At 34.5% G+C, this 26,375-nt stretch overlaps 2 protein-coding genes across 2 annotated transcripts in view; one reads left to right on the forward strand and one right to left on the reverse strand.

The window, feature by feature from the left end:
• The window catches only part of EXOC5 (exocyst complex component 5), a 45,642-nt gene extending 44,694 nt beyond the window's left edge, over window positions 1–948 (reverse strand). The window contains exon 1 of the mRNA XM_074290213.1: window positions 682–948. Coding sequence (XP_074146314.1) covers window positions 682–708 — 27 coding nt within the window. The 5' untranslated portion in view covers window positions 709–948. The remainder of the gene's footprint in view (window positions 1–681) is intronic.
• Window positions 949–1,119: 171 nt separating this feature from the next.
• Window positions 1,120–24,193, forward strand: AP5M1 (adaptor related protein complex 5 subunit mu 1). Its single transcript, XM_074290214.1, has 8 exons — window positions 1,120–1,511; window positions 5,122–5,761; window positions 8,266–8,493; window positions 14,791–14,930; window positions 18,699–18,784; window positions 18,864–18,982; window positions 20,487–20,583; window positions 22,772–24,193. Exons 1-8 carry the CDS (start codon window positions 1,438–1,440, stop codon window positions 22,852–22,854), a joined length of 1,467 nt encoding a protein of 488 aa, XP_074146315.1. The 5' UTR covers window positions 1,120–1,437; the 3' UTR covers window positions 22,855–24,193.
• Window positions 24,194–26,375: the final 2,182 nt, after the last annotated feature.

The raw sequence follows: 26,375 nt of genomic DNA on the forward strand, positions 1-26,375 counted from the left end.
ATGGTTTAAAGCACAGAGCACTATGTAAATGTTAGCAGTTATTTTTTAATCATTATCATCAACATCCTTTAGGATCCTTAAAACGCTGAGAAGTTACAGATTTCCACTTCTCTCTCATTTAGTGGACGATAACTAGGCCTTTCCCAAAGAGAAAACGTCCCCAGAGATGAGAAAGAGCTTCTTCTACAACTACCATGATCAATTACAGCCCAAAGACATGAACTCCAACTCGGGATCAGACTGCCAGGGCACACTTAAATCTCGGGTGGTTCTCCAGTGAGCAACAGTATTCAGGTGTTCACAAGTTCCGTGCTTTCCCCAACTTAGTTGGCTGTCATTTTCCCTTCCTTCCTGTGCCGCTGCCGGACCTTACCATTTCCTCCAGGCTCCAGATCAGGAGGTTAGCCTCCCATATTTCACAGCGCTCTAAGAAGTTACGAAGAGTTATCTAGCTCTCCCTAAGAAATGTAGCTTCCTTCCACTCGGGGACTCATCCCCTCGCCACCCTCCACAGACCCAGAGACACCCCTCCCCCATTTCTGACTTCCCCGGAACTCCCCTCCCCCAGCTCCTTCTCGCAGGTGCTTTCCCACCCCCTACCTCAAGGGAGGGACAGGCAGCCCAGGGAGGGGCCGGAGTTGTCTCCCGACTCCTCACCTGCTCCCGGAGCAGAAAACCCACCTCGAAAAGCTCCGCCGTCGTAGCCATGCCGACGGATGGTCCGCCCGGCTTTCGCCGCGCAGGAGGATCCCCTTCCTGTTTTTCCGCTCAGGATGGTCTCCCACTTCACATGCTGAGCTTCCCCGGCACTCCGCAGGGCCCTGCGGCGAGTCTGCCACCTCCGGCACAGCCACTGCCCCAGCCGGCCCAGCAGGGCGGGAGAGCCGCCATAAAGCGGAACCGCTAACGCCTCTCAGCGGCCACCTCCCTGCGCCGCCTGCGCGGCTCAGCCTGTCACCGCCTCCGCACGCCGGAAATGGAGCTGCGCCCGACGGGGCCCTGGGAGGGCTCTTCTGGGGCGGGAGGTTGGAAGGGGCGGAAGGCGAAGGGAAAACTAGAAGAGATTGTCTAGCGGCAGGTTTGAAACTAGCTAGTTGTGAGCCTTCTGGGCCACCATTCCGGAAGTAGAGCGGGGAGGAAGAAGAGGAGAGGTGGGTAGCTAGAATTCTCACTAGGCATCCCGGCTGATTGCCTTTTGCTGGGAGTGTTCTTTGGGTCCTGTCATTCCTTCTCTGCGAATGTGGCGTGTATTGACCGATGCGGTCGTACCAGCCTGAGCAACGGTAAAGTAGAGGAATTCCACCCGCGACTCCTGAAGAGACCCTTCAGGGCCTCAGTGGGGATTCCCCCCTCAACCCCCACTTTGGGTAGCCTGCACTCGAGTTTTCTTCTGGCAATACCGATACTGGCTATGAATTGGTCTGTCAGTGCCCAATCATGGCCCAACGGGCGATTTGGCTGGTGAGCCACGAACCAGGAACCCCGCATGGTGGGACCGTGAGATTCTCCAGGTAAATGTGAGCGCACCCCCGCGGGGACCGTGGCTGCGGAAGAAAATGCTGATTAATACTCGCTTTGTCCCTGAGCGGATGAGAATCAGCTGCTCTCCGCCTTGTAACATTCAGAAAGGGCTGTTTGCGTGCTTAGCCTCGCACCTTGCAAAGACTTTTTGCTTGACTGGATAACTTCAGGGGTTCTCAAACTACAGCCCTGGGGCCAGATACGGCAGCTGAGGACGTTTGTGCGGCCCGCCCGGTTAAGGCAAATGGGCTGAGGGGCGGAGACAGAGTGTGAGTTTTTGTTTTAGTCCCGCCCTCCCACACTCTGAGGACAGTGAACTGGCCCCCTATTTAAAAAGTTTGAGGACCGATGAATGCATGTTTGGTTTATGTTTTGACGATTAAGTAGAGAAAATAATGAACAGAGGATCGTGGCCTGCCTTCAGATGTTTCGCTGATTTACCGCCAACCTTGTAAAACCTTGAACAAATCAATTTCATTTTTCCAGGCTTCAGTTTCTACAGAATGTAGGAGTACCAACTGCTTAGGCGATCAGTCTCATCCTGCCTGTGGCATATGCTACTAAGAGATGGAAATTGAAATATTGTACTTTTGGAATTAGGCATGTGAAAAATGGAAATAGCTGGGAAATTCAAGATAATGAAATGACTATTTCTATTTTTTTTTTCCTCAGTGAAAAACAATAATTAATTCTGCCCTTAGTTATTTAAGAGCGAACCACAGCAAAGTAGCAACCCTGAAAAAGAGACTGAAGGTTGATTAAGAATCACCAAGCCCTGTGCTAGGCACTGGGACTGTATTTATTTATTTATTAATAGTTTTTATTTACCAATATATGCATGGGTAATTTTACAACATAGACAATTGCCAAACCCCTTGCTCCAATTTCCCCTCCCCCAGATGGCAGGTTGACCAATACATGCTAAACATGTTACAGTATAAATTAAATACAATATCTGTATACATTGGGACTGTATTTATAACAAAGAATTAAAATAACCTCTAATTAAAAAGGTTTATAGTCTTAACACACAATGAAATACATTTATAAGTAAATATAAAAAAATACAGATAGGCTTAAGGAGAGCAATAGTAGTTGGGGAGAACTATAGAAAAAATTTTAAAGAAGATTCTACTTGAGCTCTGTGTCTTAAGGATTCTAAGAGGAGATTGTGAAATAAAACAAATTGGCAATGCAGAAAGGAATGTACCTGATATTTAACAACAACAACAAAAAAAATTTCCCTTAATATGGCTCTTTTCAACAATGAGGTGTGATTTAGGCCAATTCTAATAGTCTTGTGATGGAAAGAGCCTCTGCATCCAGAAAGAGGACTGTGGGGAGTGAATGTGGATCGCAACATAGTATTTTCACCTTTTTTGTTGTTTGGTTGCTTTTTGTTTTCTTCATTTAAAAAAAAAAAATTCCTTTTTTAATCTGATTTTTCTTGTCTGGGATGATAAATGTGAAAATATGCATAAGAAAAATTGCATATATTGAATTATTTGCAGTCTAGGGGAGAGAATGGGGGAAGGGAGAGAGAAAAATTTGGAATACAATGTTTTGCAAGGATGAATTAAAAAAAAACTTTTTTAAAAGTTCCTTAGTTTTTTTTATTTATTATTATTATTATTAATTTTACACTCTAGATGGGTTTCGTTTTTAAGTTTTTAATAAGGTTGTTTTGATTTAGAATCAGGACCCGAATTCAAATCCCAATTCTGCCATTTACTACTTCTGTGATTTTAGACAAGTTATTTATACTTTGTATTCTTCAGTTTCCTCATCTGTAAAAGAGAGTCAGACTTTGATCACTAAGTTTTCTTCTAGTTCAAAGTCTGTGGTATTATGAAAAAGAGAAATTTACATAGTTCAATGTAATGAAATAAAATGAAATAGGATTTTTAAAAGTTTTTATTGTAATAATTCAAAAGAGAAATACATGTCATTGGATGAGTTCTTAACAAATTTATATTGAATGTTAACCAGCCACTGGTAGAATTTAATGAGATAGGATTCTTTCTTTCTTTTTTTAAAGATTTTTATTTTCAAAACATATGTATGGATAATTTTTTAGTGTTGACCCTTACAAAACCTTGTTTTCCAAATTTTCCCTTCCTTCTCCCCATCCTCTTTTGTAGGTGGTAAGTAATCTAATATATATGTTATACATGATAAAATATATGAGACATGATTCTTAATCTAGCAAACTACCTTTCTTTTAAAGGTAGTTTCTTTCTAGCAAGCTACCTGCCTTTTAAAGCCTTAGATGTATATAAATCAAGGTTGGGGAAGCTAAGTGGCATAGTGTAGAGTACCGGATCTAGAGTCAGAGAAACTCAGTTTTTTTATGTCAAATTTGACCTCTGATAACAGCTTTGTGATTCTTGACAGAATACTTAGCCCTGTTTACTTGAGTTTCTATATCCGTAAAATTAGCTGGAGAAAGAAAAGGCAAATCACTCCAATATCTTTGCCAAGAAAATCCCAAAGAGAGTCACAAACAGTTGGACTTGACTGAACAACAAAAAATAAGAATTGGTCTTTGGTCATATCTGTCCCATAGGAGCCCCATTCTCCTTGAATCTATTTAAATCTTGTAGAATGAAAACAACTAGTTTTTAAAATCAAAAGATGGGTTTCAAATTCTGTGTTTCTGATCATAACTCAATTTTTTTCTGAGCTTATTCTGAAGGTGTTGGAAAAGTAACTCAGACATTATCATCCTATTCCAAGGAAAGCCTAGAATCTATCCGAAATGGCTAAATTGGACCTAGAAGTGATTTGATTTGTCACTTGGCATTATTAAACACTATATGCTAAGCACTCTGCTAAGTCCTGGGGATAAAAGAGAGGTAACAGCCCTTGCCCCTTAAAGAGCTCACAGTCTGATTTACTCTATATTCTGTCATAGATTTTAGAACTGAAAAAGGACATTTGAGAACCCCTAATTCAACCTATTTATTTTCCAGGTAAAGAAACTGAGGCCAATGAAAATTAAAAGTCTTATACCTAAAGTCATTCAGCTAGTTAATGATTACAGTAATTGGGATTGCTCTGTACTCCCATAGATGGTAGCAGAGAACGTCTAAAGCTAAAAATATACAATATTTTAGGATATTTGAAAGTCAACTAAAAGTGGCTTACATACTCCCAAAAGAGTGTATTAAGTGATATGCCTGATATTACATATAAGGTATACAACTCATAAAATAATTTTTTAAACCTTAGCTATTTACTGCTCAGCTATGGCCTTTGGGAATAGATAATCAGAGATACAGAGACAGGAAGAATGTGAACTTGTTAGTTTAATTTGTAAGTAATAGTAATATGCTGAGTCTTCAACTTTAAATCTACCCATTGAATGAAAAAGTTTGAACTTCCTATATAGAATTGGGTCATATCTCTTTCATTTCTACAACAGTAAAACTATCATAATGAAAATACACTTGTTCAACTTTTCAGTATTTAAAATGACATCTTATAAAAGGATAAATAATACATAAAGGAGTGATAAAGAACGTATTATGAAATTAACAATTATTTTTTTTCTGTTACTTTACTTTAGGAATAACATAAGCTTTTTTCTCCTTAATGCAGAAGGTATCCCACTGTTGAAAAACGAGCTAAAACATTCAACGGATCAAGTTATGTGCCTGTACCAGAAGATGAGCCCTTCTGTAAAGCTCTGCTTTTTGAACTCAGGTTATTGGATGATGATAAGGACTTTGTGGAGAGCCGTGATAGCTGTTCACGAATCAGCAAAGCTTCAGTCTATGGACTTCCCATAGGAGGAAGAGAACTGTGGCCTGTTCTTGCCCTTCAAAAAAATGGCTTGATTTATGTTAGTGTTCCACTAGTTGAGCAAGCTTTGTCTATTCATCCACCACTCATTAGCATTAGTGGAATCTCACAAGCCTTTGATCTACTTTTTGGGCTGATTGATTTTTTTGACTCTGGGCCCAAGACTGAAGCTGATCTGAGTACCAAAGTGAGCCAACTGCCTGAATTGCTCTTACATGTTTGTCCATTTGGCACTTTGTTGGATGCCAACTTTTTATTAGATAATTTTAGTAATCTTTCAATGAATCAAATCCCCAAACAACCAGCATGGAAAGCTGGTAGTTACAAAGGAAAGCCACAAGTTGCCGTTTCTATCACTGAAAAAGTTAAATCCATGCAATATGATAAGCGAGATGTAGCAGATATGTGGCAGGTCTATGGAACTATAACCTGTAAGGTGAGACTCTAGTGCATGTTCAATGGATCTATTTTACATATATTGAGAAAAATAAAAGTATTTTATTTTGATACTGCAACTTAAATTTTATCTTTGGGTAGTCCAAAAATGTCCAAGTGGTGTGAATCCTTCATTAATGAAGAATGATTTGATTTCTTCTTATAAAATAAGGGCTGTGGACTAAGTAAGCTCTAAAATCCTATTTAAAATCCATCTTTAACCTTAGTGAGTCTGTTCATGTCCCACCAATTTGCCAGTAGATTTTCTAGTAGGTAAAACCAAATAATCTCCAAACTGGTAGCTGAAATCATTAAAAAGCCTTTTTTCCTCCATTTTGTCTTGTTTTTAAGTAATACTGGCGTCCAATTTAAAGTTAAAAATTATGGAAAGACAATGGTGATCTTAATACAAATGCTTACTTTTAAAGACCATGTTTAAAAATGGTCCAAAACCCATATAAATAATATACTATAAGTAAATATTTTATAACTACTTTAAAATTTTTAGCATTATTTTTAGATTGTTTCTTTCTCTGAAATCTCAGTCTTTATGCTTTAAATCTAAGGCATTGGTATTTAACATATTTTGATAGTATATAGCTAAATATTGTTGATAGCCTATTAATATAAGATATAATACTATGATCTTTAGATATTTCTGAGTCACTAAAGCCCAGCTTCTTAAACTGTGGCATGTAGCCAGCCCCATATAAGGAGTTATAACTGAATGTGGAGGTCACTAAATTATGACTTATTACAATAGATATTTGATTTGTATACTTATTTTATTTACCCATAGAAATCAGGTAAAAAAAAATGTTCAGGCAAAAAGGAGCACAAGTGGAAAAAGTTTAAGAAGTCCTGATTTAAAAGAATTTGCTATTTAAAGGAATCTTATTTTGAAATTTTGTCTAAAGCAAATGTTTTGTTTTCATATAACTTATATTTTGAATGTGATAGAAGGAGTACTGGTTAAAATACCACAAGATTTGGAAACAGAGGCTTGGTCCTACCATAGTTAGAGAGTTAGAGGCCCTTTCCTTAATTCTAAATACTGATGACTTTGTAGTGTTTGTGGGGGGGGGGGGGAGTGGAGATAAGGGAGAGGAGGAAGAGAGAGTTTTTAAAATAAGATACACTTATATCTTAAAAAGTGTAATTCCCCCTCACCACTCCTTTTTTGGCATAGAAGGAACATGTGCAAAGGACAGAAGTTGCCTCTACCCATGAAGATTGGCAAATCTTTTGCATTGTATAGTTTTAAAAGATTGTTTGGAACATGAGAGGTGAAGCCTGTGTTTGAACATCTAGTATGTATTGGGATTGGATTTGAATTCTTCCAAACTCCAAGACTGACCCTTTTGTCAATTATGCTATGCTACTTTTCTGAAATGTATTGCTTTGTTTTAAGTTACTAATGATTTAGTCATCAAAGTGAACATAGTAGCTAAGATAATAACAATGAGTTATACCAGGAAACAATATTGCTATTTTTTTTTCCCTTTATTAAGAACATGAATTGAATTATATGCACATGGACTTAATGTTCCCCTCTTTCTTTCTTTTTTTTTTTTTTTTTTAAAGTAGCAAATTAGTGGCACTTGGTTGCTAAGAAATTAGGATAAATTAAAGAAGAGAAAAGGAAGCAGTGATATAATAGCTAGTTTCAGTGCCAGGAAAAACTGGAACCAAGTTCTATGTATAACATAATTAAATATGTGTATTTGACCAAGCCACCCAATCCATGATGCTCTTCCTCTGCAATTCTCTAGGACATTAAAATTCTGAGAAGGTGCCTACTTATTTTGGAAAGAGTTTCCTAAATCAGTAAAGTTGTAGATCCTGTTTCTTTCCATATCATCAGGGGAAGAAACATGTTTTGTGTACAAGCCCACCTCAAATTTACATTCATTTATAATAATTCTTCTTTAGGAAGAACCTTTTTATGCTTGATGTAGAGAAAATTGCTCATAGAACTGTTTTCTGTAGGCCAAGTACTTTTGTCCCAAAATAAACACATTGATGTGAATACCCATTATGCAGGATACTTAGATAATAGATTATATGTCAAGGATAAATACATCTTAGGGGCAAAAGCAGAGTGCTATAATATGAATTGATATCAGATAAAGTAGTCATTGAAGTTCCATGCTTATACTCAATAAAGCAAAGAAAAGCAAATAACTCTATTCCAGTCCATCCAGAAAGATTTCATATAAATATCTAAATTGCTAGAATTGGGAGATCAGGAGACCTGGATTTGAGTTCTACTCTTGACACTTGAATCTTTGTTTTCTCATATGTGCAATGGGGATAATGCCCGTAAAACCTACATAAGAGAGCTATTGTGAGGCTCAAATGAGATAGTATATAAAATATATATAAAGCATGTAAATGTAAAGTTATATAAAGCACATTGCAAATGCTAAAATATTAAGTGTCCACTATTATTGTTATTTTCACCTTCAGATCTTGTTTTTAATTATCTTGTTTGTTTTTTTAAAGTGTGATTTGGAAGGAATCATGCCAAATGTTACGGTCAGTTTGAATCTCCCCACCAATGGATCTCCACTTCAAGATATTCTGGTACATCCTTGTGTGACTTCCCTTGACTCTGCTGTTCTTACTTCCAGCAGCGTTGATATAATGGATGATTCTGCATTTAGTGGGCCTTACAAATTTCCATTCACTCCTCCTCTAGAGTCATTCCATTTATGCTACTATACGTCTCAGGTAAAATATGTATGTGTCTGTGTTTGCATGTTTGTGTATAACATGGCTTAATGGTAAGAGAACTGGTCTCAGAGCCAGGAAGACCCAGGGTTAAGCCTCTGATACAGTTTACATAATCCTGGACCAATTATTTAATTTCTCAGTGCTCCAGGAAACTCTTGAAGAGCTGGTGACAATCTTCCGAGATAAAGGGCGTTATCTACATGAAATAAAATCAAAGGCCTGATTTTTTAAATAACTAATCTTTATAATTTATACTTATTGAAAATAAATAAATAATGCATTATTTATATTATTTATGCTGGGGAATTTGACAATATAAATTAAGTGGATGAATATCTACAAAAATATAAATTAACCAGATTAATAGAATAAATAAAATACTTAAATAATCCAACCTTAGAAAGAGAAATTAAACAAGTCGTCAATGAACTTCCTAAGGAAAAATCTCCTGAATCAGATGGGATTCACAAGTGACTTCTACCAAATATTTAAAGAACAATTTAAGCCCCAAACTATATAAACTATTTGTCAAGTAGTCCATTGATTTTTAAATTATCTGTCCTGGATCTGTTTCCTTTTGTTTTTTAATTAATTAATTAATTGATTTGATTAATTTTTACAAAAATTTTATGCGTAGGTAATTTTCCATTGTTGACAACTGCAAAGCCTTTTGTTTCAACTTTTCCCCTCCTTCTCCCCAACCCTTCCCCCAGATGGCAGGTTAACCAATACATGTTCAATATGTTAAAGTATAAGTTAAATACAATATATGTATACATGCCCAAACAGTCATTTTGCTATACAAAAAGAATCGGACTTTGAAATAGTATACACTTAGCTTGTGAAGGAACTCAAAAATGCAGGCGAACAAAAATAGAGGGATTGGGAATTCTATGTAGTGGTTCATAATCATCTCCCAGAGTTCTTTTGCTGGGTGTAGCTGGTTCAGTTCATTACTGCTCTATTGGAAATGATTTGGTTCATCTCATTTTTGGAAAGGACCTTGTCCATCAGAATTGATCATCATATAGTATTGTTGTTGAAGTATATAATGATCTCCTGGTCCTGCTCATTTCACTCAGTATCAGTTCGTGTAAGTCTCTCCAGGCCTTTCTGAAATCATCCTGTTGGTCATTTCTTACAGAACAATAACATTTCGTAATATTCATATACCACAATTTATTCAGCTATTCTCCAATTGATGGGCATTCATTCAGTTTCCAGTTTCTGGCCACTACAAAGAGGGCTGCCATGGACATTCTTGCACATACTGTTCTCTTTCCCTTCTTTAAAATCTAATTGGAATGTAAGCCCCATAGTAACACTGCTGGGTCAAAGGGTATGCACAGTTTGATAACTTTTTGAGCATAGTTCCAAATCATTCTCCAGAATGGCTGGATGTATTCACAATTCCACCAACAATATTTGATGAATTCTTTCAATGCCTATTTTACCTTCTGGTTCTATTACCTCTGGCAGTTCCCTTTGATGATTTCCTGTAAAATGGTATCTAAGCTTTTTTTTTCATTCATAATTTTTGGAAGTCCAATAATCCTCAGATTATCTCTCCTAGATCTGTTTTCCAGGTCTGTTGTTTTTCCAGGTAGATATTTAATGTTTCTTTCTATTTTTTCAATTTTTTTGGTTTTTCTTGACTGATTCTTGGTGTCTCAATGAATCATTCATTTCTATTTATTCAGTTCTGATTTTTAATGAGTTATTTTCATTAGCTTTTTTTACTTCTTTCTGTATATCTCCAATTGAGTTTTTAAATGAGTTGTTTTGCTCTATGTAATTTTTTTCCATTTCACTTTTTTTTTTTTTTTTTTTCTAATTCACAAATCCTACTTTCCTGGGAGTTTTTTTTAACTTTTCCAATTCACAAATTCTGTTTCTCTGTACTTCCTGAGAATTTTTTACCTTTTCCAATTCACATTTCAGGAAGCTGTTACTCTCTTGTATAGCTTCTCTTTTCTTTTCCCATTTTTCTTCTAGCTCTCTTTTAAGGTTTTTAATAGTCTCTTCTAGGAGAGCCTTTTGTATTGGGGACCAATAACTGTCTGGAGACTGTCTGCTATTAGTCTCCTCAGGGTTGAAAACCTGCTCTCTTTCTGTATAGAAGCTATTAATGGTCCTTTTGATTTTTTTACTCATTTTTTAAATCCTGTAGGGTCTGCCTTCAGGGCCAGGAGGTTACTAGCTTCCTCTGCAGAACAAGGATAAGGTGTATGGACGGCCTGCCAACCGGCTACAAAGAGTGGCCAGTTACAGGAGTGCTTTGGGAAATAGTTCCCCAATAGAACCCTGCTGTGGTTATAGTGAAAGTGTCACTATCCTAAGCCAAAGCCAGCTGTGGGGTATTAGCAGTTGCCCAGCAAATAATTCCCCAAGGCATCAGAAGTGGCTCTGCTCAGGGAAAGCACAGTGGAGCTGGGGAAGTTCTATTGCCCTAGGCCAACCCCCCCCACTCCCCTTTGCAGATTAGAGGCTGCACCCCCCCCCCCCCTGCCGTGAAGATTTGCCACTGCCACTGCAGAATGCAGCTGCACAGTTGTGCTGGTCTCTGCTGAGTCACTTCCGGTTTGGGGTGGGTACAGCCAGATCCTGTTAGGTTCTAGCATTTTTAGAGTACCCTGTACCTCTGGCTCTAATCTCTCTGCTGGTCCACTGCTTCAATCAAGGCAAAGCAGTCAGCCTATGGCAGAGTTGTTTCTACTACTTTTCTAGCCATAGAAGCTACCCCTGTCCTTGGTCTGCTCAGTATGCCAGTCTTTCCTATTTCCCTTACTGCGCTGGTCTGTTCCTGCCCCTCAAGACAAACCTGCTCTGGCAGTCTGGCTGGAAAGTCGTCATACCTTTAATCTTCATGAATTTCACCAGTCAAACGCTATTTTTGAGGCTGAATTCAAAGATTGGTTGTGAGGACATGAGAGGAGCTTAGAAAGTTGCCTGTGCTTTCTCCGCCATCTTGACTCCGCCCCTCCATTAAAAAAAAAAAAAAAAGGTGTTTTGTTTTAAAATATTTGTTTAAGACTTCAATACAAAATAGGGGAAAAAAAGACAGAAAAAGGAAAGAATATATTATCATGTGCACAGTAGAACATGAGAGGACTCAGAATATGAGACAATAAATTTCCTTTTCAAAAAAGCCTACATACAATATTATACATTGTGTTCAGAGCTGTCTCTTTTCCTTACTTCCCTGTAGATTTTCTTTTGTTCTCTGCTGTGTACCTTTTATTTTTCCATAACATTGATATACCACAGTTTATTCAACTATTCTCCAATTGGTGGGCATCCCTTCAATTTCCAGTTTCTAGCCACTCCAAAAAGGGCTGCCACAAACATGTTTGTGCAGCTGTTTTCAGAGGTTCTTCTAGGGACCTGTAAATTCTCAGTTCTTCCAAAGTGGTAAGATATAAGAAAAGGTATTTTCTACTCTCTTGGCCTGTGTCCTGGTCTGTGATTGATCACAAGCATTCTTTTCTGTCCTGGAATTGTGAGGAGAGTCCACACTCCTTTGTGGCTGCAAGCTCTGGTATGGGCTAGTGCTCCTCACTCTGGGACTTCAACCCCAACACAAGTATGAGCAAAGCAACAGAGTCCTGACTTAGCTAGAAAAGAGACCCCTGTAATCTTCTTCTGAGCAATTCTTTTGACCTTCTTGCCTGAGAGTGAGAGCTCCAAAAGCAGCTGCTATTTCTGCTGTTTCCTTGACTCCCAATGCCTATTCCTGGTTTGTGGGGCCCTAAGCTACACTGGCACAGCCTGCCCTAGATTGTGCTCCACTCTCATTCCAGGGAGACAGACCTTTCCTACTGACTTTCTAAGTTGTCTTTGGCGTCTGTTGGCTCAGAGGTCTGGAAATCACTCTTCCTGCTTGGTTTACCAGCACTGGACTGCCCTTCTTTCTCCTGGTATCACAACCCTTCCTGCCAATCTTCTAAGTCATATTGGGCTGGAAAATTGCTTTACTCCATCTTTGTGAGTTCTACCCCTCTAGCATTTATTTAAAGTAATTATTTAAAGGTTTTGTGGGAGGGGTTTAGGGGAGAGCTCAGATGATTCTTTACTATGCCATCTTGATCCTGCCCCCACTTATTCAATTCTAATTTTGAAGGAATTAAATATATATGGCCTTTTCACTGAGCTTTTATACTTTTTCCATTTGGTCAGTACAATTTTTTAAGGAGTTTTTTTTTTTTTTTCCCTTGTATATCTTTGTAAATCTTTTCCTAAGCTATTGACGCTTTTTTTCAAAATTTTCTTGCATTACACACATTTCCTTTTCCCAGTTTTTGTTCTACTTCTCCAATTTGCTTTTTAAAATCCTTTTTAAATTCTTCTAGGAATTCTTTTTAGACCAGAGACCAAATTACATTTTTCTTTTGAGATTTCACATGTAGCTAATTTCATTTTATTTGTTCTTTTCTAAATTTATGTTCAGAGCTGTCCACTTTTTCTTTGCTTCCTTGTAGATTTTCTTTTTTTTTCCCTTCCCTTTCCTCCCATCTACTTTCCCTAAGAAGGCTACAATTAAGTGTGGATATGGTTATTTATACTAACATATATATGTATATATATATATATATATATATATATACATATACACACATTCATATATATACATAGATATCTATAATTATATACATATATATGTATATATGTGTGTGTATATATATACACACACACACACACACACACACATGTACATTTATATGCATCTTTGTAATGCCATACCATACTTGTTTCTCCTATATTCCTGTAAAGGTAGATAACATAATCTTTCATAAGTACAGGTCTTTTCCATATTTTTCTAAATCCACCAAAATATTATTTCCTTTACCACAGCAATATGCCAACTTTGTACTATCTAGTTTTATTAAATAGTCTAAAACAATATTGATTAATATGGTTGGCAGATAGTTTCCTATTTTTCTTTTTTGATTAAATCATTTTAGCTTTTACTTTATCTGACATAAGTGATTACTAGCCCTGATTTTTTTCCTAATTAGTTCTACTCTTAATCATTATTATGTTTATGTCTCTTGTTTCCTACTCTTTATTTTTGCTTTACTTTTATCTGTTATCTTCCTTGCCTTGCTGTTACTTAATCTACAGCTCCCCACACAAGAATCCTTCCCTTATTGTCTTCTTCTCCTTTTCCCTTTTCTATTAATCTGTACACCATATCCTTTTCCATTCATCTACACACCTTCTGCATCCCCCATTCCTATTCCCTGCTCCTCTTATTTCTTTACAAATTTACACTTTTATGCCCTTCTAGAACTATATGGATTTTTCCCTCTTTAACCCATTCCCAATGGGATTAAGATTCCAGAACTATTAGCCTTCCTCCTGCATTTAATTCCTCTTTAAGTGTTGTTCTTGTACTTCATATAATTATCCTTTTTACCTTTTCCTACATGATTTTGCTTTTTAGAATTGCATCACACTTAATTTTGCTCCAACTTTTTAGAATTATATGACACACAGCTCTAACCCAGTATTTCTTTCAAACTATCTAATTACTAATGATAGTCATAGATATATGATTTATATTTCCACATATAAAACATACACAATTTGTCCTTATTGAGTTCCTTGAAATTAGTCTTTGATATTTACTGATACTTCTCTTGGATCTTATGTATCACATTTTCTACTAAGTTCAGGGTTCTTTTGCAACAAAAATCCTGGAAGTCTAGCAAAAAAATTTTTTTAAGATCATGTTTAATTTTGCTGGATATATTTTCAGCTACAATCCTAGTGCTTTTTTTCTTCAACAAATATGTAGTATTCAAAAACCTGTGATCTTTTAATATTACTACTCACTAGGTCTTGTGTGATTCTAATTATGGCTATACCATATTGAATTGTTTTGTTCTTGCTCATAAAATTTTCTCCTTGATTTGGGGCTTTTGGAATTTGCCATTTGACAAAGGACTGCCCAGCATGGTGTTCCCCCATCAAAGAAGATGTTATGTTTTATGAGTAAAGCAAAACTTCAGTAACTCAAGAAATATGAGATGTGCAAATTTAGAGACATCTCCCCTTTAGATGTTCATATGAATTATTTTTGTTGAACTTGTTTTGAACTCATATTCATCTGATAAGCCACAATTGGAGTTGCTGTACTGTGACTTCAATATAGTGATGTCATTTTGGTTCTCTTCAAGAATAAAGGACAACTATAAACCATAACAATACTGTAAATTAGTGGGTAGGTTTATCAATGACTATTTTATATGTAGTCGGTGAAAATTATTAATTTTTAACATGTTTTGTTCTTAGGTTCCTGTCCCACCAATTTTGGGATTTTATCAACTGAAGGAAGAAGATTCGCAATTAAAAATAACAATCCATTTAAAACTTCACGAAAGTGTGAAAAATTGTTTTGAGTACTGTGAAGCTCATATACCTTTTTATAACAGGTAATGCTAGTTTAGTGACATGGTTTCTCCATTTTTGCAATGTTTTCTTTTTAAAAAATAATTATTCTCTCCTCGTGCTAATTTGTTTTAGTAACACCAAGAAAAAGATATTTTTCATCATCTAGAACCATACTATTTTTCCAAATACATAAAAAATTAGTTTTCAACATTTACCTTTGCAAAACCTTGTGTTCCAAATTTTTCTCTCTCCCTTTTCTTTAATGAAGCTTCTCCCCTAGACAAGAATCAATTCAATGTAGTTTAAACTATGTGCAATTCTTTTAAGCATATTTCCATATTCATCTTGCTGCTCAAAAAAATGAGATCAAAGGGAAAAAAACATGACAGAAAAAACAATAAAATAGTTCTCTCTCTGGATGCAGATGGCTCTTCCATCACATGTCTACTGGAATTGCCTTGAATAACCTCATTGTTGAAAAGAGCCAAGTGCAATCAGAATTGATCATTATATAATCTTGTTGCTGTATGCAATGTTCTCTTGAATCTACTCAGTTCACTTAGCATCAGTTCATATGAGCCTCTCCAGGCCTTTCTGAAATCATCCTGCTCATCATTTCTTATAGATCAATAATATTCCATTACATTACATTAATATGCCATACCTTATTCAGCTGTTCTCCAACTGATGGGCATTCAGTTTTCAATTCTTGCCACTGCAAAAAAGGCTGCTACATACATTTTTTGCACATGTGTATCCTTTCTCTTTTTTTGTGATCTCTTTGGGATACAAATCCAGTTGAGACACTGTTAAATCAAAATGTATGCACAGTTTGATAGCCCTTTGGGCATAATTCCAAATTGCTTTCCAAAATGGTTGGATCAGTTCACAACTCCACCAACAAAGCATTAGTGTTCCAATTTTCCCACATTCCCTCCAACATTTATCTTTATCTTTTCCTATCATCTTAGCCAATCTGAGAGGTGTGAAGTGGTACCTTAAAGTCTTAATTTGCATTTCTCTATAATCAGTAGTGATTTAAGGCATTTTTTCATGTGACCAAAAATAGCTTTAATTTCTTCATATAAAAATTGTCTATTCATATTCTTTGAACATTTATCAACTAGGGAATGACTTGTATTATAAATTTGAGTCAATTCTTTATATATTTTAGAAGTGAGGCTATATCAGAAACATTGGATGTAAAATTTGTTTCCCAGCTTTCTGCTTCCTGTCTAATCTTGGATGCATTGGTTTTTTTTGTACAAGAACTTTTTAATTGAATGTATCAAATTTTTCCATTTTGTATTTTATTATGTTCTCTAGTTCTTCTTTGGATATAAAATTCCTCCCTTCTCCACAGATCTGACAGACTATTGATTATTCTCCTAATATAATTATAGTATCACCTTTTATGTCTAAATCCTGAACTGATTTTGACCTTATCTTGGTATAGGGTGTTGGATGTTGGTCAGTGCCTAGTTTCTGCCATACTTTTTTCCAGTTTTCCCAAAAGTGTTTTGTCAAATAGTCCCAGAAGCTGGGGTCTTTGAGTTTATAAAACCTTAGATTACTATAGTCATTGACTATTGTGTCTTGTGAACCTAACCTATTCCAGTCATCCACTACTCTATTTGTTTTCCAGTACCAAATGGTTTTGATGATTACCAATTTATAATTAAGTTTTAGGTCTGGTAGAGGTAGGCCACTTTCCTTTACATTTTTTTCCCCATTAATTCCCTTGAAATTCTTGATGTTTTGTTCTTCCAGATGAGTTGTTATTATTTTTTTCTAGCTCTATAAAGGAATTTCTTGGCACTTTATTTAGTATGACACTGAACAAATAGACCAATTTAGATAGAATTGTCATTTTTATTATATTATCTTAGTCTACCCATGAGTACTTGATATTTTCCTATTTGTTTAGATCTAACTTTATTTGTGTGAAAAATATTTTGTAATTGTGTTCATATGCTTCCTGGCTTTGTCTTGGTAGGTAGACTCCCAACAATATTCTCTTTAAAGAATATTTTTTAAGGCAACTGAGGATTTTCAAGTTAATCTAATGATGTTAGTTCTTAAGCTCTAATTATAAAATCACAGACTTTGACAGTTGGAAGTGACCCTAGCAGACTATCTAATTGAAACCATACCCAGAAGTAGTTCCTACTGTAATATACTCAACAAATATTTATTCATTCTTTGAACACCTCCAAAGAAGGGGAGCCCACCACTATCACCATTACCTATCCAAGTTGCCCATCCCACTGTTAGACACCTAATTAATAGGAAGTTTTTTATTTTTGCAACTCAAGTCTATTCTCTAGGGCCAAAAAGAACAAGTCAAATTCCTCCTTCACAGGACAATCCCTAAAGTCTTTGAAGAGAGTTGTTAGATCCTGCCATGTCATTTTTTCCTCTGGTTAAACATCCCTAATACCTTAATGTAATGGATTCAAGGCCTTTCGCCATCCTGACTACTTTCCTTTGGATGCTCTCCAGCCTATCAATGCCCTTATAAAGTGTAGCTCCCCAAAATTAATCCATACTCCAGTTGAGATCTGACAAGGGCAGAGTACAGTAGGACTCTTGTATCCCACATCCCATCTTAATTTAACAGGTATGTCTCACACTGACTCATATTAACTCAAATCCACTAAGCAACTCGGATCTTTTTCAGAACAACTGTTCTATAATCATGTCTTACACATCTGACACTTGTACAATTGTTTTTGCTTTTGTACTCAAATGCAAGACTTTATATTTATCTCTATTGAATGTCATCTTATTAGAATCAGTTCACTATTCTAAGCTTTAGGTCCTTTTGGATCTTATATTACCTATCACTACCAGTTTTGTTTAATCTTCAAATTTGATAGAAATGCAAGTATACTTTTATCTAAGTCACTGATTAAAATGGAAAATAGCACAAAGTCACATTTTTAGCTTTACTTTTTTTCTCTATTTTTCCTAATAGTGAGTGCCAACCAGTAATAAATATAAGCCATAATAGATGCTTGTTTCCAGAGAGTGTTCTCTCTTCCAGTAATTATTCTATATCCTTATATACATGTCTGGCCTTGCTGTCAACTAACCATCTGGTGAATTAAGCTGATGAGGTTTCAAGGTTACTTCCTCTCAAAATGACCTAACTAAATAGAATCAGATCATAGTTTTTTTCATTTTCCATATGTGTTTTTCTGATCATTTCTGCATACATTTATTTGGTTTTCCAGTTGTTTTTAAAATAAATTAAAGAATGTAATATTTAAGAGGCTGTGGATACTTTAGTTATTTCAACAAGCTAAACATGATATGGCCACCTAGAACTCATCATTAGAACCCGAATATCTACCCATAAGATCATGGTCATCTCGTCTGACACCATCATTTTACAGATGAAGAAATCAAATCTTAAATAAACTTCCCAGTGTCACAGAGGTAATGTGTGAACTAGAGTTCAAAGTGGGGTCCTCTAATTCAAAAACCAGATTGAACTTCATTTAGAAGCCAATTTAGAAATAGGAGTTTGTGTTGTCCTTATATTATTTATATTATTAGGGGTTTGTTTTTGTTTTTGTTTTTCTTTTTTTGAATATTTTTTTAAAATTTGTGGAGTTTTTGTTGTTGTTGTTGTTGTTGTCTTGCTGAGGCAAATGGGGTGAAGTGACTTGCCCAGGGTTCCACAGTAAGAAGTAGCAAGTGTCTGAGACCAGATTTGAACTCAGGTCCTCCTGATTTCAGGGCTGGTGCTAAAATTTGTTTTGTTTCGTTTTTTGGGTTTTTTTTTTTTTTTTTTTTTTTTCCAGAGGTCCAATCACCCATTTGGAATACAAGGCCAGTTTTGGCCAAGTAGAAGTATTACGAGAGAAAAGCCTATTAATCTGGATTATAGGTGAGTTTCTTTTCTCTCTTTGTTTCTATTACAGGTGTCTTAATCTGGAATGATTGGTTAACGATATTTCTATTTTCAGGGCAAAAGTTCCCCAAATCACTGGAAATTAGTCTTTCTGGAACAGTAAATTTTAATGCTATGGGTCATCAAAAGCAACCAGTTGACACTATTTGCATTGGAGGTACAGCATATGTAAAAGTAAGTTATTGAATGTATTTGTATGAGTAAACTACATTAAAAACCTCTCCTCTAAATAAGAAAGGCATAAAAGGAAAAGCTAAAAAATTAAAAACAAAGAGATTTTCAGGCAGCACAATTAGCTATGGAGATTCTACAGATGGATGGGAGGACATAAGGTACTAGCAATCAAATATAAAAAAAAGATTTTTTCATTCCAAAAAGAGACAAAAAAAAAATTTAGGATAGATGTGCAGTTTAGGTGCAAACAGTTCTGTACACCTTAGAAGTCACTAGAGGAATTGTCCTAGGGGGATACCAAACATAGTTCATATATAGAATTTAGAGACAAACATTCCCAAATATATTAATATAATCCCTACCAACCATAAAAAGCAGCTAAGTGGCACAGTAGATAGAGTGTTAGGCCAGAAGTAAGGAAAACCCATTATTCTAATTTCAAATCTGGCCTCGCACACTTATTAGCTATGTAATTTTGGACAAGCTACTTAACTCTATTCGCCTCAGTTTCTCATCTGTAAAATAAGCTGGAGAAGGAAATAGCAAAGCACTCCAAACAACTGAACAGCAACAACAATAAAGCAACAAAAGACATTTTTACAGTTTGGCAGCAAATAGCTTCACATGATGTTCTCCTCCCTTTAATAATGATAATTTTTGTGATGATAAATCATTAAAAAAATTTAGTCATTTAATAAACCTGCCTTCCTTTGACATATTTTGTATATATCTTATATGCACTCACACATTTATATATTTTTTTCTATCATTGCATTGGAAGGTCCTTGAGGATAGGGACTCTTTGCCTTTGTTTGTAGACACAGCAGAGTGCCTAGTATTTATTAAGTGCTTAAAAAGTACTTGCTGACTGACATTCCATCAAGGCATGGAAGTGACCTTGTATCTTCAAAAGCTGTTCCTTTAAAAAGCAAAGGTCTAATAAATTTTTGCTAACTGATAAAGCTATGAATATGACTCCAGTACTAAATAATAGTCTGTTAAAAGGCAACTGGTGGAAATTTGGATATAGTACTGACATGGAGTTTAAAAGATGTGAGTTCAAAAGTGACCTCAGACATTTTGTTACTGTGTGACTCTAGATAAGTAACTTAATCTCTTAGTTCTCTCAAGTATAAAATAGGGATAATAAAAGCACAAGATTGTTGTGAAGATCGAATTAAATAATTTTTATCAAAGACTTAAAATTATATTTTTATACACACACACATTTATGTATATATATATATATATATGTATGTATATAATATTTTGCTTTCATTACATGACCAGCTGCCTCTTTTCTCAACTATACATTTCTACTTCTTACACTTTAGGAATCATTAGAAATGTATGTTAGCCTACTTTCACTAATCAAAAATGTTTATTTTATGGTTTTCATGTTTGTGATTTTTATGTTGTGAAATAAACCCATTGTAGATGTGAGCAAAGAAACTATATGATATTATATTCTAAATGAATAACTTGGATTTTTGTTTTCTTCCAGCTTTATTTTAGAATTCCAGATTACACACTCACTGGGTGTTATGCAGATCAGCATTCAGTTCAAGTGTTTGCATCAGGAAAACCTAAAATAACAACATGTAAGTTCCCTAGTTTTAAACTGAACTGAAGGAAGTAAAACAAAAATTTAATGTAGAGTAAGACTTCACATATTGTGGTATGGTCCCAGTAGATTAAATATACATAGTTTAGAATACCTTACAAGGACACTTTTGTTCTTGTCTAGCCCATCACATTCTGATCTCTGCCTTCTTGAAGCTTACAAAGCAATGCACCAAAATTGGATATGTAAAAGGGAAAAAGCCATGATAGGTTCACCTGGGTCAAAAACTAGATTTTTCTTCTTCTTAGAAGAATTTTTTTTTGTTTACAAATAATTGCTACTTTAATAACAAATGGTTTTTTACCTTTAAGAAAATATTTTTGCTAATTAGTATTTACTGAATGCCTATGTGTCTGGCAAATATTAAATGCAGTTATATGCTTTATAGTCACAAAACAACTTTACAAGTTTTAAATGATATGCAGGTTAAATATTGAAATGATAGAATAAAATAGTGACTGGAAATTCAGTTAAAGTATATGTAATTTATACATCTTGAAAGAAAAGAATTTTTTTTAATTTTTAAATGTGTTTTTTAAAAATTGGTGGATAGAAATCCTGAAGTAACAAGAAAAAGGAGAAACAGATGGAATAAAATCACTTGAGAGGTATAAAAGATTCTTGGATCAGGAATTACAAAATTCCAAAAAAACTGTATGATGATGATAACAGAGAATTGGGCACTGCATGAACAAAAGTGAATCAGTCTCCTTTACTTGGCTGGTTTTGCTTTCTTTCTATATTATCCATCTTTTCTTAAAGATATACTTCCATCTCTAACATCTCTGATTTACTTCAAGGTACAGTTTAAGTACCACCTCTAAGTCTTTCCTAATCCCACGAGCTGCTTGTGCTTCTCTCTCCAAAGTTATCTTTAATTCATTTGTATATATTTCATATATGTACATCTTGCCATCTCCATTAGATTGGGAGCTCTTTGAGAGCAGAGACTGCCTTTTGAATCTTTTTGTATGCCTAATGCCTGGCACATAGTAGGCCTATAACAAACATGAAGTGAATTGTTTAACTTTTATCTTTGTAGAGCCAGTACACACAGCAAACCTTTAATAAGTAATTGGTTTTTGATTGACTTCAGAGAAAGTTGACCACTAAGTGTGCTGAATTTTTTGTTGTTAGAGATAAGTCATGGATACAAGGTAAACTATTTTGGAAGGCACTGGTGGTAATTGACAAACAACATTAAAGATGGTATAATTCTTGATGATGAATTGGGACTAATTGACTCCATGTCTAAAACATTTTAAGTATTCACTAACTTAAATAATTAAAATAGATTGAAAAATAATTTTCAGACATATATCTTTGATAATAAGTGACCAATTTAGCACAGTCCTGTCACAACATTAAAGTAAATGGAGCCAGTTTTTAAAAAGGACTATCATATGCAAACCAGTTTTCTTTCATAATTAATTTCTAAATAGTTGCCATAACAGTAACAATTATTACTCATTCTTTGACCGTTATGGGATATAGCCATATTAGAATATTTAAAAGTTACAACCTAGTTAGGTGAGCAGTAATCTTATTGGTATTCTTTAGTTACAAGGAATGAAGAAAAATGTTAATTATACTTGCCTAATAAAAGCTGCAGAATTGAATTTTGCAAATGTAGAAAGGATGAAATTTAAATTTTATTAGGGAGCTTGCAAAGGTTCCTGTGAGAGTAACTTTGTAACAAGTAATCAAAAGATTATTTTAGCTGGGATATTTTAAATGAAAGAGAAGGCATCAAACTCAGAATAATGGATACTAATTGTGAAGTTTCAGTAGTAAAAATGGAAACTGATTCAAATATAAGTAAGGATTTTTCTCTGAGGGTGAGAGGTTAGAAGTAGAATATACATGCTAAGGAAAATGGCATGATTTGGCATAGTAAGTGTAAGGAATATTTGAATAATACCTTATAAGTTAAAAATAAGCAGATTAATCAGTGAATATTAAAATTTGTTAACGCTTCTAGAGTGTTATGATGATTGATGGTATATTAACATTGATAAATAAAATCAGTAAGATATATATAGAGATATAGAGATATATATGTGAATCTTGTTGAAATTATTTTCAAATGGTATTGTTATCATTTTCTTCATAAAAGAATTTGTGCTATTAAAGAATGTATAACATGTTTCTTATTTCCTTTTTAGGCCGGGAATTGATTTCATCTGATTACTACATCTGGAATTCCAAAGCCCCTGCACCAGTAGCATATAGATCATTATTTCTATAACTTTCTGATATTTAAACAAAAAAGGAAAATTTAAATGATATTAACATAGTTAAAATAAAATTACTGTCATTTACTTTTTAATATGTACATTTCTCCCCAATGGAAATGGATTGGATAGATTTATTTTTTAAATGGCAATGTGTTTAGTCTTAGGTGTTTTAAAAGAAAACACTTTAAAAGCTGATTTTCTACTCTGTTGCCTTTTTTCTTGAACAAGCTAAAGTCCACAATGGGAAAGAATATGGTTTAATGTAAAGAGCCTAGGATTTGAAGCCAGAAAACCAGGGCACAAATTCTAATACTGCTACTTAGACAAGTTTTCTGGACCTCAGTTTTCTCCTTTGTAAAATGAGGAATTTGAATTTTAGAGGCTGTAATAGTGATTTGTAAGACTATAAATACAGTTTCTTTCACAGGATGAGCCTCTCAGTAAATATTAGTTGAGGTTAGTAGTAGCTACATCAAGAATAATGACTCCCTTGGAAATGTAGTCATAAAAGGACAGATTTGTTTTAATGTAAAATTATTGATATCAGTCAAAACTTTCCTACTTATATGAAACTGCATAATTCAATTAAAGATGTTTATCTTTGTTTTCTATGACTACTTTTTAAGTGTACTCATCCATGTTTGCTGATGAAGTTTCTTTAGAGTGACATTGAGCATATTAAAGGTAAATAAAAGCTCACCTTTTAAGATGGGCTTGATAATCTGATGCTTTTGTCTTAATTTTTTAAATATAAATTTGAATGTATGTCTTTCTTCTTTTCTTTGTTTTTTAACTACAAGGAATATAAATGCATTCATATGAAAAAGTTAAAACCATTCTAATTTTTTAACATTTCAATTACATACAGCATATTGTTTTTATTTCTTTTTCTCTTATTTCCATGTCTTTTTTCCAGAATCCATTCATTCTTGCTTCTTACTTTAAGTAATATTTTAGTTGAAATCTCTTTAAGTATTTTCACATGTTTGTCTTTTCAAAACTTAAATGTCAGAAACAATATAATTTTTATTTTAGAAAACAAATACTAATGTCAAATATATTATACTTTGGTTTTTGAAGATTCTAATTAGAAAAAAAAATATTTCATACATCTACTAGCTTTTTCAAAGAAGAGCAATGGCTTAAGGGTAGCCTGGAATATCAGGACATGAAATAACCACTTCTTCATTATTGTTATTGATTCTATCATTCTTTTATTAAAAAGCAATATTTTTCATTCAATAAGTTTGAAATCTTTTACATTGTAGGAAGATATCATTATTTAGATAATCTGCAAAGTAACATTAGCTGAATGTCAACATTAAAAATTAAACCATCTGTAACACTTTACTGATTTTTGTCTAATTTTGTATTAGTTTAGCAAAGTACTTTAAGTATGAGATTCATATTGGTTAGTAGGAAATTTTTATGCAATCAATCTCTTTTTTAGAAAACTTTAAATAAAACCATGATTCTCTGGTTTGAAACCAATTCTAGAGACCTGAAGGAAATATAAAGAATATGAAATAATGTGAGGAAGGAAATGTGATACCATCAATTATCTTTCAGAACATTATAGAACTAAAACCAGTTCCTATTTTCATTCCATTGAGATCAGCTGAGTTCATTGTGATACGTTTGATTTTGTCTAGAAACTTGTCACTTCAGGATAATTTCTGAAGACAAAGTCTATTTCCCATTTTGTAGGTAACCTGTTTAATGTTTTCCCTGTGTCTGGGAACTCCTTAGTGTAATTAGCGACCTTTGAACTCCACAACTAATCCTGAGCTATTTTGTATTCCTTACTCATCTTTAAGGCTGGACCTTTCTTTTCTTTAGAGTCCCTTCCACAATTAAAGAAGAAACAGCTGCATTTCAAAGGGATTCCGATTCTAGAAGCTTAATCGTGATTGACATGTTCTTATTCTAAGCTATAAGACGCTCTAAGAGTCCTTTCTTGGGTTAAAACTTCAATCATTTTCTAAAAAATTATCTCAATATGGATTTTATTCATTTTCTTTGATAACCATTCTCTGCATTTTTTTTTAAACTTGAAAGATGCTTTGGATTTCCAATGAATACAAGTTCAATGAAAGACTGAATCATATTGGACCCAGTCTAGATGCAAAAGTAACTAAATTACTTTTAATGTCAAAATATGATTATGAAATTTGATTTCTGCTATATAGTTAGCTTCTTCAGGATGCCTAACAGGTAAGGATGGTGTAAAACTTTTAGAAAGTGACCATTAGAAAAAAATATTTATGACACTGATAGTTTAACTTGTCTTTCTAATCTCAAAAAAAAATTTAATTTCTGAGACTAACAAATACTTTAACCTTGAGCTAATGATTGTATCAACTCAAGTATCTTTTTTTTTTCAGTATCTGATATAAATGTCTTCTTCACCTGTTGTAAACAAGATTATTAGAGAACATTATGAGAATTATTTCTAGCCCTTCTTAGAGATTGCCACATAGCCTTATAATTTCAAACCCATTTATAAAAGTTGTGGTTTCTTATGTTATCAAGTAATAATAAATTTTAAAGCAAAGTTTATAACTTCTATTTTTTTTTTTTTTAAATTAAAGACTTCAAAACACTTTAGAGACATCCATACAACCTCACCTTCTAAGAGTAAGGTAGATAAGTAGAATGATCATGAAGAGCTGCAGGGACTGCTGCCAGAACACAACAGTTGTTTCTAAGACAAAGGTCAAAAAGGGGGTGTTAATAAACAGTCCTCAGGTTTAAGGGACTTTTTTAAGGATTACATCTTAAATTCCAACAAATCAGATTTAGGAGTTACTACTGAAAGTGAAATTGATCCATCCCTCATCCAAACTTTGCAATACTTTCCTGTTCTGACATCATTTAGATAGTTAGCTGTATTATCAGATTAGAAACCATTGTACAGGGTTGCTGAAAGGAAAAGGAGGCAAAAAGCTAAACATGGGATGAATTCTGAACCTTTTAACCTGGCTGAAGTACGTGGTCCCTGTTATGCAAATACCTTCAATCCTCTGCTAAGTTCAGTGGAAATAATTTTCTTGAATGACAGGTTTATTCAGCAAGGATTCAGTTGGTGATTAATCCCCCTTTGATCTAGGGTATTTCACTTAACTACCAGTTACCTCATTCTGACAAAGTGCAACTGAGATTAGGGAGATCACTAGAACACTACCAGGGTGTGCGTTTATTCTTCATAACCTTTTAAAGCAAGGGCCAAGAATGCAATTTATTTTCCGTATTTGAAGTTGTAAAGTCCTGTCTACTAAGTTGGAAAGTCAATTGAATACCAAATGAAGTTTATTTCTTACTCAGTGGAATAAACATTTTTCTTTGCTGGAAGTATGTTGTTTTTTTTTTTTTTTTTAAAGATTTTCCAGATACAACTTAAAGTGTTTTCACAAATTCATATGAAGAGTGGAAACATTGAAGAATCAAAGAAATGAACTGTTACTTTAGAGGAGGAAAATGCTTTTGTTTAGAGAAGTTGCTTCATGTCTTTTCTTCCAGATTGTAACACGTG

The sequence above is a fragment of the Sminthopsis crassicaudata genome, chromosome 2, assembly GCF_048593235.1.
Source record: "Sminthopsis crassicaudata isolate SCR6 chromosome 2, ASM4859323v1, whole genome shotgun sequence".
Classification (NCBI taxonomy): Eukaryota; Metazoa; Chordata; class Mammalia; order Dasyuromorphia; family Dasyuridae; genus Sminthopsis; species Sminthopsis crassicaudata.

What these genes read in the sequence shown, in the direction of transcription:
- AP5M1 (XM_074290214.1), top strand. Translation starts at nt 1,438, where the DNA reads ATGGCCCAACGGGCGATTTGGCTGGTGAGCCACGAACCAGGAACCCCG. An exon ending in CATATACCTTTTTATAACAG is followed by an intron (nt 14,931 to 18,698) that starts GTAATGCTAGTT and finishes TTTTTTTTCCAG; the next exon opens with AGGTCCAATCACCCATTTGG. An exon ending in CCTATTAATCTGGATTATAG is followed by an intron (nt 18,785 to 18,863) that starts GTGAGTTTCTTT and finishes TTCTATTTTCAG; the next exon opens with GGCAAAAGTTCCCCAAATCA.